The 14,024-nt window shown below is 38.5% G+C and overlaps 1 protein-coding gene across 3 annotated transcripts in view; it reads left to right on the plus strand.

Annotated features, from left to right (window-relative positions):
- The window catches only part of Fgf14 (fibroblast growth factor 14), a 612,909-nt gene that overhangs the window by 448,655 nt on the left and 150,230 nt on the right, over positions 1-14,024 (plus strand). For all 3 annotated transcript variants that reach the window (XM_047552369.1, XM_047552371.1, XM_047552370.1), the window contains exons 2-3: positions 6,680-6,790; positions 12,981-13,084. In XM_047552369.1, coding sequence (XP_047408325.1) covers positions 6,680-6,790; positions 12,981-13,084 — 215 coding nt within the window. The remainder of the gene's footprint in view (positions 1-6,679; positions 6,791-12,980; positions 13,085-14,024) is intronic.

The following is a 14,024-nucleotide window of genomic DNA, read 5'->3' on the forward strand; positions in this document are numbered from 1 at the left end:
CAGGAAGGCTTGGTGGGGGAGACCCAGGAAGGCCGTGCTCTGCAGCATTCTGGACTTGTGGGCCATGGGGCAGAACCCCTCTGGAATGAGGTTCTTTAAGAGAGAGGGGACAGAGTGACCTTTTCAGGTTTCATGGTGTGTCCTGGGGCAGAGGGGTTCTAGTTCCTAGGACTAAGCTTGAGAAAGAGAAAGTCTGGTGTTCATGACTCACTCTGAGGGAGGAAGAGGGGTGGCAGACTGAAGGGCGAGAGTAGGTTAGAGAGATCGTTTCTGAGACTTTTCAGTCCCATTAGTTCAAGGTACTCGGCCTGCCCAACTGCCATGGGGTTTTGAGTCTCAACAACAGCAAGCGATTTGAGGGCAAGAACTGGATTTTACCTAGTGTTCTACCCCTGCCGCTGGAGGCCTAGGATTCTGATAGGCAGAGAAGGCTGGGAGGCCGTGCCAGCCGGGGAGCAGGAGTCCACTGGACCGAGGCTGCGCGCTGGGCGGCTGCCCCAAAATGACTGCAGCAAGGTTCCTGGAGGGAGAGCTGCTCCGGGCCGCACTGACCCTCTTCCTCGCGGGTAACCGGAAGAGCGCGCGGTTCCTGAGCCTGTAGTTTAGCTGCCATTTTCACTGGTGTCCTTACCCCACCCTTTTTCTCAGCCCTTCGGAAGAGTTCCTGGATGTGGTTTATTTTTGTGGTTGGATTATATGATAATTTATAGCTTTGGGCAAACTATTCACAATACTATTTTCTGCTCCTAGGAGTGCCAAAATCTAATTAGATCTGCCACATTTTCCCCCACAGATGATAGAGTCTTAACATTGTTTTTACCCTATAAAAAAAAGTGTGTATTTTTAATAACTAATAGAAGAGTAACATTTAAGAACCTACACTGATATCCAATTAGTACCAAGATTTATGTACACATACGTACGTACAGTATCTAGGATGTGCTACATTAAGGTATTTTCTATATAAAGTCACATTGTACATTTTCCAGTTTAAGTAATGATTAAAATGTGCACATCGCTTGGTGCTTTATCTGGATTTCTCTTTTGCAAATCTGCACATTACATGAAAACAATTTATGACAGTGATGGATTTAATTGAACTCACTTCTGAGACAGTGATTGTTTTAATTGAAAACGTTGGATATTTTCCCCGTGTATCCGAAGGCAGTTGGACTGATTTACATTTTTTTTTTTCAGTTCTGAGAGTTGAGGGTAATATATTATGAATCATCGTTTTTTCTTGATATGCATGCACACTCACTTTCATTATTTCTATTTTAATTAATAGCAGAGAGCATAGTTAGTGCAGAATTTCATGCAAGGAGTATCTTCAAGACATTTTTTAGGAAAATGAATTGGCACAGTAAATAGAAAATAAAAGACAAAACTGGAGGGAAAAGAGAACTAAGACAAAGAAGAGAGACCGAATTTTCATATTTTCTTAAGTAGAGTAGACATTTTGAATACATCAAGTGTATTAGAAAAGAAAAAGAACACTAGCAATTTCATGAGTTGAATGCATTTTGTGTTTTCTACACGGATCAGTATAGAACTGAAGACATTAATTCATCTTTTAGTTATTAATTGGGGATCTGAGTTGTAGGAGTTCAAAAATACATCAGCATTGAAAACAAAGCATTTGTTCTTGCAGGGCTTATATTAAATTTACCTGTGTAAATCACATTCGCCTCCTTACCCCAGCTCTTTAGTGACAAACGTGAGCAGGTGCATAATGTGAGTTCACTTCTCACTTGTCACATTTGCACTGTTTTATATCTTGAGACATAGTGTTCATTTAGGGTATTTTATATATATTGATTGCCTTAACATTTTCACGCCCTTTTGGCTGACTACATGTTCAATCTGAATAGATCCTTATTTTTTCTTTCTTGTTTGCTGTGCATTTGGTTTAACTACATAATCCAGAGAGTGTAAAATATCCTCTTTGCTATTTGTACAGTTTATTTTTGCTTATTTTATAAGTTTCACCTTCAATCCATATTATCTCTGTGGGGAATGTTTCCTTAAACTGTCCTAACTTTAGTGAAACTGGGTAGTGTAACTTACTAATATACGTAGCCAGGAACTTATAAACTTCAACATGTGGCCAAGCACCCACTGGAGACATGACAAGAGGCCGGTGTCCCTAAGCAGACCCTCAGAATTACAGGATGGTCCAACCTACCTCAGGTACTTTAAACACCTGATGTATCATGTGACCAGCTGAAGAGATCAGTGTTTTTTCATGCATTAAGTAATTGGCAAAGCTTAACTTTGTTCTCATTTTTGGAGCTGATAAACCAGCAGGAGGTTTCTGTTGTGTCTTCTCATTCTGCAATGGCCTACCCTGCCCACTGCTTGGAGGCCATTTCTTCTGAGGCATCTGTTTCAGTAATGGCTGCTCTTGGGGGTCCTGTTTGTATGAGCAGTTGTGTGAGATCCTCTTGGTTCCCTTTTGACAATTTTTTTTTTCCTCACAGGAACATAAAATAACCTGTAGGTGACTTGTCTGGCGTATGTTATGTTGAAATTGAGGCTTTCTGTGGAGGGAGAGCGTGAGCGCTGTATCCCCGCTGTCACTGTAGCTCTGGGAACTTGGTTATACTTCTGCCTATGACACCTAACTGATGTGGCTATTTTCTCCATAAACTATGCACAAAAATAAACTCATAAATGGAACCCTTGAGGATTTGAGCCGATTACTATGAACTGTAGTAGGTGCTTTTGGTTATTCACATGTATCACTGCAATGTTAATAGTAAGTTCATATGAAATGCTATTTTCACTCATTCTTCATCATAGTCATCAATAGGTTTTATTAAAACCACTGCATTTTCATTGAAAAATTTTCATGCCCTCATATAGAAAAATTAGTAAATGATAAAAATGTTGAAAATTAAATATTCCAATTACCCCAAAATACAATATACTTATCATTTTCTTGTATTCTTGCTTATACACTTTGTACAGTATTTTACATTGCCATGATCATGTTATGTACACTTAGATTTTGCACAAAGCTTTACAATATTTGGGATTTATTTTTAAGTTAGAGGTTTGGAAAGTGCAACTCCCTGGTCAGAGTTGTGGATGCTTTGAAGGTTTTACTGTAATTGCCATCTTGGGTTTTCATGTTACTGCAGTTTTCACTCTTACCAGCAATGTATGAATTACTGGATATTTTACTACCCCCTTGTTAGCATTCATTCAACAAATATTTAACGCACAGTTACTATTCATCCAGACTCTGAAGATGTAATGATGAAAAATATCACACATTTCAATGTTCTTCATGAAATTTACACTCCAGTTTGTGAGGCAGCTGTTAATCATACAACTGCACAAATAAGAATTATGATCATGAATTATAAAGCAAAATACTCACATCTGTTCAATAGCAGAGGTAGGTACACGGAGGCAAGACGTATCGCTCTCTGTACTTGTTAATGGACTTAGAAGGTTTCAAAGTTAAATTATTTCAATGTGTAAAAAATAAGTCAAACCTATGATGAACCTGCCATAGAAGCATCCAGAAGAATCTGCCCTGTCAGAGGGGTCACAGAGTGTCCCCATGAAGTATTAGTGGACCCAAACTTGGGTAGGAGGAAAAGGTGTTAACTAGGAAAAGGTGTGTGCCTGGGGTGCAGGTGGATGTACTGGAGACAGCGAGGTACAGGGAATAGGATGAATTGTGGAATGCTTGCAGGCAACCCACGGGGACCAGGTGAGGCCTCATGGAGGAGATGGGTGGGGCAGTCAGAGGGAAGGCCAGCTGAAAAGACAGGGCCCGGTTGCTGTGGAGCATCACATAACTCATAGGCAGAGAAGAGTCGCTGTGGGTTTCCAGATCTGATGGAGTGAAATGGGCAGACTGCAGGTGGGACCACCCCACAGGGAGGTAATGAGCTGGACCTGAAAATAGAAACAGGGAAAAGTGGGAGGGATCTGTGAAGAAGCATCCATAGGAGACGGGCAACTCATCAGGTGGGATTTAAAAACAAGCATGGCGTTTAGGGAACCGTCCTGTTAACATAAGTAGCAAGATCAGGATGGAGATACTTCCCACCGAAAGAGGCGGTGGGATGGGGACAGTCCCAGTGAAGATGGTAGCGGAGCAAGCTTTAAACTTCTGGTCCTCAAGTTGCAACTGTGGTGAGGGTTTCCTGGGATGGAGATTAATTGCTAATGCAGCCAATGACAAAGTAGGGTGGCCCAGATTATTAGGAACTTTAATCCTTTCTAATGTTTGCATTATGATTTTACATTACACGTTCACCTCCGAGTATGTAGGATTTGAGTGCAGGCATGGATATGACTTATCTTTGAAAGAGCAGAGTTTTTGTTTTCTGTTCTTGTTTTATTTCTATTTTTTATTTTTATATTTAGCAGATTGGCGTCCATTTACCATAGGTTGTTCAGGGGTTCTGGTTTAATCCTTCAGTCTGTGGAGGCCACATACTGTGGGCAGGACCCGGGGCTGAGTGTTCACATTCACCTTCCAGCCCAGCTCTTCTGAGTTATGTGCCCTTTGTCCGATTATTTGATTTCTCATTCTCAGAGTTGGCTTCCTATCAAGTGGAGAAATGGTGAGGATTCCATGAGTTAACCATGGAATATTCTAAGAAGAATGCCTAACCCCTGAGAAGAAATTCATGTTGTTATGATTTTTAAAAACAGAAATGGGAGGCACTGTGGAACCAGATAAATCAAAATTAATTCACTTTTTTATTTAATTAAAGGAGGGCTCGAAACACTTGTGCTTTATTTTTAGTCCCTTAACAAATGAGGCATGGCCCAAATGTGCTCTCTGTGTAGCGTGAGGAACCTATGAGCAGACCCACGTCTTCTTACTGTTTATCCTGACTAGTAGCTCCAGGAGACCAATGAACCAAAATATAGAATTATTTAAAAATAAGTGATGTCAGAACATAAAGGTTCTGCAGAAAAATTGTCAGCCTCTTAGATCCTCTGCGTTCTCATGGCAATCAAGAAATTCTCCCCTACCTTTTTATTTTTGGTCTCTTTCTTGCTACCTATTTTCAGAAAAGAGCACAAGCAAGATAAAGCAAAAGTCAGAAAAAAAGTCTTCAGTAGACAGAGTTTATAGCCAGTCAAGTCCTGCCGGGTGAGGTGCAGCAGCAATTTTTCACTGATGCATATGTTAGAATTAAGTGATTTTGAAGTTATATAGTACACAATGAGGAACATATGTAAGGTAATCATAATACACACTTAGGTATTTCCTTTTAAGACCTTAGTTGTAAAAGCACCTGCATCCTGACATGTGTTTTCAGACTGCCCTGATGTGGTGCTGCTTGTGCATTATTTCCCAGAAGGTTCTTTCCAATATCATCCCATCAATGAAGCAAATATGTACTCTGCACAAAAAGAGTTTTTGGTGTCACTTTTCATTTCTCAAGGACTCACCAAAAGCCTGAGGCTATTGTGTTTGGGGGCAGCTATGTGTTTTTTGCATGTATATTGTTGGTGTCCCCTTGTTTGTGCATACACTGCTTTTCTGTGGATCGCAAAAGGCTGGTTTCATCCTTCAGGAGTGTCCTGCTGTTTGACAGTATGATCACATTTGCATGTCCCATCCAGCTATTATGGAGAGAAGCCAGTTGCCATGGTGAGGATTATGATGTCCCACATCAAATCTAGTCCTGAGATGGGGACTGCCTTTGAAAAACCACATGCAAATATTTATTCTCAAAGATACAGTGGGCCCTTGGGGAAGCTCTGGATTACTAGCCTGGTTACTTTTTCTGTGAAGCATCAAATGAGAAGTCCAACATGGGTGATTTCCCTTTTCGTTAATAAAAATTTCCACTGCCCTCTACAAAGGTCTACCTTCTCAGCGAGAGTTTGATTTTGTATTGTATCATTTTACTGTCCCTCTCGGTTAGGTAAATTGATAGGTTTATCTGTTCAGCGCCTCTTACTTTTCCAGAATATTCCATCAGCACTGACCTCCGTGTAGGTTGGTGCCATTGGTTTTGTATGTTTTGTGTGTGTTTTTGGTGCTGGGGATTGAACCAGGGCGCTGCCTGTGGTAAGCACCTGCTCTGCCACTGAGCCACACCTGACCTTCTATGTGGCTCGCTTTGTGCTTCATCTCAGTTTAAGGTGCAGTGTTGCATTGTCCTTTTCAAGTGTTCAGCCACATAGATCCCCAGGCAGGGGAGGGCGATCCTGGGCAAAAGAGGATGTTCTCCAAATTGTGACTTTTTCTAAGAATGTGTGTTAAGAATTAACATGAATTTTTAAAAATATACAGGTTTCTCCCATTTGGGAACTAGTAGTCAACTTAAATAAAAGGAAAACTCCATTTAAAAACATTTTGAAAAGTCTCTTAGAGTCACAGTTTTGCAAAAACCCTGAACTGCCTTCCTGAATGACAATATCAAGTTATGCTATAGTTTAAAGCAAAAATTAAACTAATACCTTAATTAATTTAATAGTTTTAATGAATAATCCAAACACACATATATTAGTTTCATAAAATGCCTATTTTCTGGGGCTTACTACAGTGTTTTCTTTGCCTTCTATGATTCATACTCTCTGAGACAGAATAAATGTGCTACTTCTACAAAATGACCTGTTAACTTCTGAAAAAGAAACAGAAAACAGTCTCCCTGGCCACACGGTGAGGCTCATGACCACTCTGTTTGCCTTTCAGATCCCCAGCTCAAGGGTATAGTGACCAGGTTGTATTGCAGGCAAGGCTACTACTTGCAAATGCACCCCGATGGAGCTCTGGACGGAACCAAGGACGACAGCACTAATTCTAGTAAGTGACCATGCAGAACACCAGCCAGCACATGGGGAGAAGACGCACTGCCCCTTCTATGACTTTGTAGAACCCCCTTTGCAAACGTTTGGTTAGGCGGGTGCATTTTTACAAATGTTACACCCTAGAATGCCAGGTATAATTTTACTAAAAACACTAATGCAGAAACAAAAGAAAGCTGCAACTTTAAGGTAATTGTAAGTTGATAACTTCAGGGTTTTCATACAGCTTTCCAGACCCTGGAAGTTACTGTTACTTTTAATTTCATTTTCACAAAAGTCAAATAAGCACACTAGCATATTGAGATGAACACTGTGTATATGTTTCCTCTGAATATACTATTTTGTGAGGCCTGTGGCTTCTTAATGGTCCCTGTGAAAACTCAAAGACTACAAGGATTAAGTTGTCGCAAATGATAGAAATACATTTTTTTCAGATTATTTTTATTTAACAAGAAATCTTCCTTATCTGTATACCTTTATATTATACCAAATTTTTACCACTTCACAGTATTGGGTCCATCATTATTTTATTAAAAATCTCCATACCTTCCACTATATTCATGTCTGTCCTCCTTTTACTATTTCTTTATTTTTACCTTGTCCTGGTATGGTCTATCTGGTGTTCCTCCTTGTTCAACTGCTTTTTCCTTTCCCATATGCTGTTGATGCTAATTCACTTCTAAAATATACATACCTTTTACAGTTCGAGATAGTCAGAAGCAAAAACTGTTTTATTAGGGAATATTTCATCACAGAACAGGCACCCAGGAGAAGATGTGCATCTGACCACCCATTCATCATTTATTCTCCACCCGTGGAAGAACATCATTCCATTACAGGGGATCAGGAGGACAGCATCGGATTACAGGCATTTCCAAGTTCAAATTATGCTGATTGATTATTCAGTAACACTGATGCTGAAAGAAGCTCATGACATAAAATAGGCTCATTTTTATGTTTGGTGTTTCTATTTGAAACAAATTTTTCTAACCATTATGTTTACTATTTTAGGTTTTGGCTATTTCTTCACTTTTATTTTCCTCTGACTTCTTTTTGGTTTTACTCTGTCTCCATTTTCCTTCTTTTGAATTTCTAGTCTTTCCTCTTTGGTCTCCATTGTATATCCTTTTTTGTTTTTAAAATGTCCCCTTAAATATCTGTTCAGCACTTTGTTTTTACTTTTCTATTTTTTAATTTAGGAAAAGGGAAAGTAAAAATGCAGGCACAGAGAAGCTTTTCATTCATAAGACCTTTGTCAAACATTGTTCACTTGTTGGGATTTTGTAAGTAGATGGGACTTTTTAAGATGATGGGTACATTCCATCTTTGACACAGAAAAAAGATCAGATTTTTGTGGTTCAAGCCAGTACATATATGCCTGCCCATTTTCTTTTCCCTTCTGTAACTCTGAACCCATTCTTCCACCAACGGGCATTTCCTTTGGCTAATGTTTTACAGTGGTGGGGGTCATAGAGCTTAGAGATTCGTGAGTTTCACTGTTCTCTGGCTGTCCTTGCCCAGAGTCTAATAAAACACAAGATCTAGTTCTCCCTAATGCTACTCCCTTTAGGTGCTACGATGTTTTGAAAGCTTTATCAGACTAGAGTGATGTCATTCACTTTATGGCAAAAGTTTGGAACAAAGAAAATGAACTAGAGTTATAGAAAAATGCTGCTTCATTGGACTGCTTGGAAAAATAATTTTCTTCAAACAAAAGTTGTATGCATTTTTCCGCAGCTTCTTTCTCTTTTAGAAGAGAGGTGTTTGGGGAGGCGATAACACCAAATTGTTGACCCCTAATGATGAGAATCAATATCACTTTGAGAAGTGTCAAGTAGACATTGTCTTTAAAGAGCATATTGATTGGGAATTGAATAAGCAGCACAGTACATTTCTCAATTAGGAATGTGCAGATGGAGACAGCATATACATGTACACACAGTTGTGGACCATTAAGCACTGAGCTGGAAAGACGAGATAACCAAAGATGCTCAGCCTTCTGCTCTCTCAAAGCCTGTGGCTTTTCTTTGTGCATGAAAACTGTCCTGGAAGGAGCAGGAAACACTAGGTAACTTCTGAAACTCCTCTACTGGGAACAGTCCTAAGAAAGAAAGGACAGGAACTCCAGAGAAAGCAAATAAGAGCCAAATCAAGTGGCCCCGCTCAGGGGAATTTAATTCCTATGCAAAGACCTGGCTCGTCAGTCCCTTTCCAACCCTTCATGTGCACTATAAGCCAGTTAGGTTACTTTTGTTACCATTTCAACATTTGCAAAGACTTAAAGGAGGTGAGATAGTCTCTCCTCAAAAGGCTATTCAAGCTTTAAAACTATAATATTTAATAAAAATTGGCAGAATTATAGTAGAATTATAACAGCAATGGAAATGACCCATTGACTCTCCTTTTGTGTACTATCACATTTTAAAATTGAAGACCACCATTTTTAGGATGAATTTTAAAGTTGTTCTTCTGGTTAATTATAGTAGTCTGAGGAATCTTAGAGAAATTGTTAGCACTGTAAAGAATTTTTTAAAAAATAAGCATGTGCATTAGAAATTCTGACACCTCCCTGCAGGCCTAACTCTTGAGCTGAGAATTTTTTTCTCAAGGAGTCTTCCAAATACAAGTCAGTGCACAGCTCCTAGTGAGAGCACAGCCTGCTTGGATTGAGGAGGGGGTGATACAGTAATTCATAATCATGATTTCATTTTTTCATAATTCTGAACATAAACCAAGGATGTCATCCATAAACAGGAAAAATAATGAGAAATAACCTAAAACTCACCCAGATATGTCCCTACAAGCCAACAAATGAAAAACCAAGGGCTTGAACCTTGAAATCTTTATGATTTGAGTTTAACACATTTCCTACTAAATATAGAATTATTTGGAAAGAAAAATCAGAACCCACCTGCTAAGGTGCCTCCATAATTTCAGACTGAGCTGAGAAGAGGCAAAGGGGCCCCTGGATGGTACACCTCCATGACCTTGTTCTCCCAGGGTTCCACCCTGAGACCTAGAAGTCTGTAGAAAGGACAAATACAAGCAAGTCCTTGATGATGGGTATATAACCCTATGGGGAAGATGCTATAGCAACCTGACTGTCATTGTCCACCATGTGCCCCAGAAAATTCTTCACAAAGAATGTGAGCATTCAGGTGACTACATGGCCATACCCCTAGAGGATATCCCTGTAAAACCACCAAATGTCAGTATTACCATAGACCCCATATCTTATTAGAGACTGGTTTTTCCTTCTTCCTTGTTTAGTTTTGGGGATGGTGTGGATTATTTTTCTGTTTTAAAACTTCTTTGTTTCCCATTATCAGTCTTAATAGATGCTGCAGGTAGGATAGGAATATATCTATATACTGTTTTATATTATACATAATATAGGCACTAATATTTATGACATTGTCAAATCCTCTAAAACAACCCTTTTCCCCTTAGAAATGCTCTGCCAATGAACTTGATGTATAAACTTTGTCCTACCACCCCATAGGCTTTAGGATCGCAGTTCTTACCTGGACTGTGTAGGCTCATTTGAGGAGCTTTCTTAATTTAAAAAAAAAAAAAAATCCTTAAACCCTAAAGCCACTCCTAGGGATTCTGATTTTACTGGTCTGGAGATGTGCTTGGTTGTTTTCTTATGTAAACATGGCCAGTTTTAATGTTAAGTCAGGGTTGAAAACCACTGTCATATACAGACTAGATTATTCCAGATTATTCCACAGAATGAATGAAGTTGCAGGATTGCCTTCGTTATTCTGCCCCTAGGCTTTGTGCCATTAATTTGTAATTGTGTAAAATTAAAAAAGAGTAGAAAATATAACGCTTCATTGATGTATCTGTGGTGTTAACTACCCCCCAAGCCCATCATGGTGTGTTCTGATGGTCCTCTACATTACCGTGATTCTATGGATTCTTTTCTTATTGTCTTCTGTAAATGATAATAAGTTGTATTTTAAAATTCAGGTCCCTTCCAAAATTCTGGGGCAAATAAAAGAACGTTCTGGTTTGGATTATCTTTCTAGAATTTTTCTCCTTCACATACCACATTTTTATAGTGAGTTCATGATGCACTGGCCTTCTCGAATTATCCTCTCTGGCTTACATCAAAGGTATGGCACCTACAATACCACTAGAAGGGTGAAGGGTCACATAACTAGGTTGGTATCAGGTTAGAACAGGTGTACGATTATGTTTTACCTTGAGATTTTACACATAAATCAATAATTATCCTACAGTTCTCATCCTTTCAAAAAGTAAGGGAGATGATACAATTCAGGTTTCCCACACAAAAATAAATATGGCATTCTCCCACAAAGAAGTTACAACTGTAAGGTCCCTCCTTACCCTCAGAATCCTATGCAATACAGCCCAACTTTAGTTTGTATAGTGAAAACTATGAGTCATATACATATACCTGCATATATAATATATATGTTTATCTCCCAAGTATTCTTCTGTGACCGTGGCTTGCTGTTTTCATCATTTGTGTAATGCAGACACCTTGAGGTCTTGGGAGCAGTAACATGTAGTCATTAGAAGAAAGGGTGTGTCTTTCTCTACCCTATTAGCCAAAAACGTGTCTCTGAGAATGAAACAGAACACAATTTATGAAGTTGTGTTAAAATTACTCACTGAGTAGACCCTGAGGATGAAGTCAAAATTGCCCACAATTTTCAAGTGATTTGTCTTTTGTGGAATAGAGTCAAAACCTTAAAGTTAAGATATTTTACTGAAACATTAACTATAGCATTTTAGTGCTGTCGATGCCTGTTCCAGCTTGAACCTATTGCTTAATAAAGACCTGAGCAGGCATAGATAACCACACTGTGGATTATTAACAGTTCTCTTATAAATGTATCTACAATGAAATTTCCAAAATCATCAAGCAGTTATCAATAAGAATATGCTAGAAGACCCAGTAAAGAGTCAACATATAATCCTGGCATTGAAATGCATTAAGGGGTATTAAGACTTTAAAAAATCAGTTATAACATTGTGAACTACACCATGGGAACATATATTTAATATAATGATATAATAATATTTTATTAACAAAAAAAAGAAACAAAATTTAGAAACAAGTGAGTTTATATCTATGAGGTAGGTAAAACAGAACACTATTTGTTTTAGCCAGCTTTTTTGCTGCTGTGACTAAAGACCTGACAATAGCAATTTTCAGAAGGAAAATTTTATTTGGAGGCCTACAGTTTTAGAGGTTTCAGTCCATAGATGGCTGACTCCATTTCTGGGCTTGATATGAGGCAGAACATCATGGTGGAAGGGTGTGCAGAGTAAGCATCTGCAGACAGCACCAGGAAGCAGAAAGAGAAAAAGTCCATTCAAGAAGGACAAAATATACACCCGAAGAGCATGCCCCAGGGTCCCGCCTCCTCCAGCCCCACCCTTCCTGCCTTCAGTTACCACCCAGTTAATCCCGATCACTGGATTAACCCACTAATTAGAGTAAGGCTCTCTTAACCCAAACATTTCACTTCTAAACCTTTTTCATTGTCTCACAGTGAGATTTTGGGTTACATCTAACATCTACAAACTATATGCTATGCCCATTTTTATTTTTATTCATAAACTTTATACAATATTGATAAAGAAAATTGTGTCTTTAAAGTTTACACATCATCCAGCTTGATTAGTTCTTTCTCAAGTTAGCCTATTGGCAGATGCACATCTTTTCCTGGCTTTGCTGGCATATCATGTTGGTTCTGCAAAAGTTACTTGGTTTTGGCATTACCTTTTTAACTTCCGGCCTGCTCTACATTGCAAGGACAAATCACACCTTCTGGGTGAGAGATCAGTTCAACCTGGAATTTCAAAATTCTGCCTTTTGATACTCTTCACGGCTGATTTCTTTTAGAATCAGAAAGGTGTCAGAGGTTGTGATACTAGAGCCATAATTACAGGCTCAGTTCTGCTTATTATCCCACCAATTCTCCAAAATGCTGCAGGCAAGAATGCTAAGAAGATTTACAAATTGGAGCTGAAGTGCTCATTTTACCCATGGCACAAACTTCTTCATTATAAACAGAAATAAAAGTTATCTAATCGGAACTTCTCAGATAGTAGCAATAAGGATGTTTCTTAAGTAAATGAGCAAGATAAAAGTCGTGGTGGTGCTTCTCTTCTTCCTGCCCACTCAGGACAGATGTTTATCTTTCCAGCACTGTTCAACCTCATCCCAGTGGGACTGCGCGTTGTTGCCATCCAGGGTGTGAAGACAGGGTTGTACATAGCCATGAACGGAGAAGGTTACCTCTACCCATCCGTAAGTAGCCTGCTAAAGACACCGCCAATCACGCACAGCAGCAGCAGCAACAAAATCCAGAGAGTTCTATTGGCTCTGCCATTTCTGCTTTAGGATTTGACTTTCATTAGAAAACTATTGGAGCTGCTTGCTAATTATTTACCAGCATTTGGTAATACAAGTATTTTTGGAGGAAGAGTAAAATTAGATCTTGAAGTGTGTGTTTGCCATATTTTCAAAAATGACCTGGTTCACAAAAAATTGAACAATTGTGAAAGAGACAAAGTTGATTTAATTTATTTCTATCTAGAAAATGCACTTGTCTTAAGGATTTTCTTGCAAAAAATCTTTTTATTATTAATTTATTTTTAATTGACATAATAATATTTATGGGGTACAGTGTGATGTTTGATCCATAAATGTATCATAGAAAGAGTAAATCACATTGATTCATATACTTTATTACCTCAACAACATACTTTTATAGTGAGAATGTTAAAAGTTTATTCTTTCAACAATTTTGAGGTATGCAATCCATTATTAAATGTGGCTACCTTGCAGTACAATAGATCACTAAAACTTATCCTATGGTCTAAATGGAACATATACCCTGTGATCAACATCTCCCTTTTCCCCTTCCCTCCTCCTCTGTTAATCTCCATTTTGGTCTCTATTTCAATGAGATATACTTTGTTAGATCAACATACACTATATACTTTCACTTATATAAAGAATCTAAAAAAAATTATATTTTTTAAAAAAGAGGTACTGAGAATTCTAAAAAAGAGGAAGAAAAAAATGTCTGTCTGTCCCTGAGTTTCTATGGAAGATTGGTTTTGGGATACCCTATGGATACCCAAATCTGTGGATACCAATTCATTTGTATGAAATGACAATGGTACTCACATGTAACCTTCACAAATCCTGATGTTTACTTTAAATATCTCTATATTACTTAGTA

This window comes from Sciurus carolinensis, chromosome 5 (assembly GCF_902686445.1).
Source record: "Sciurus carolinensis chromosome 5, mSciCar1.2, whole genome shotgun sequence".
Lineage (NCBI taxonomy): Eukaryota > Metazoa > Chordata > Mammalia > Rodentia > Sciuridae > Sciurus > Sciurus carolinensis.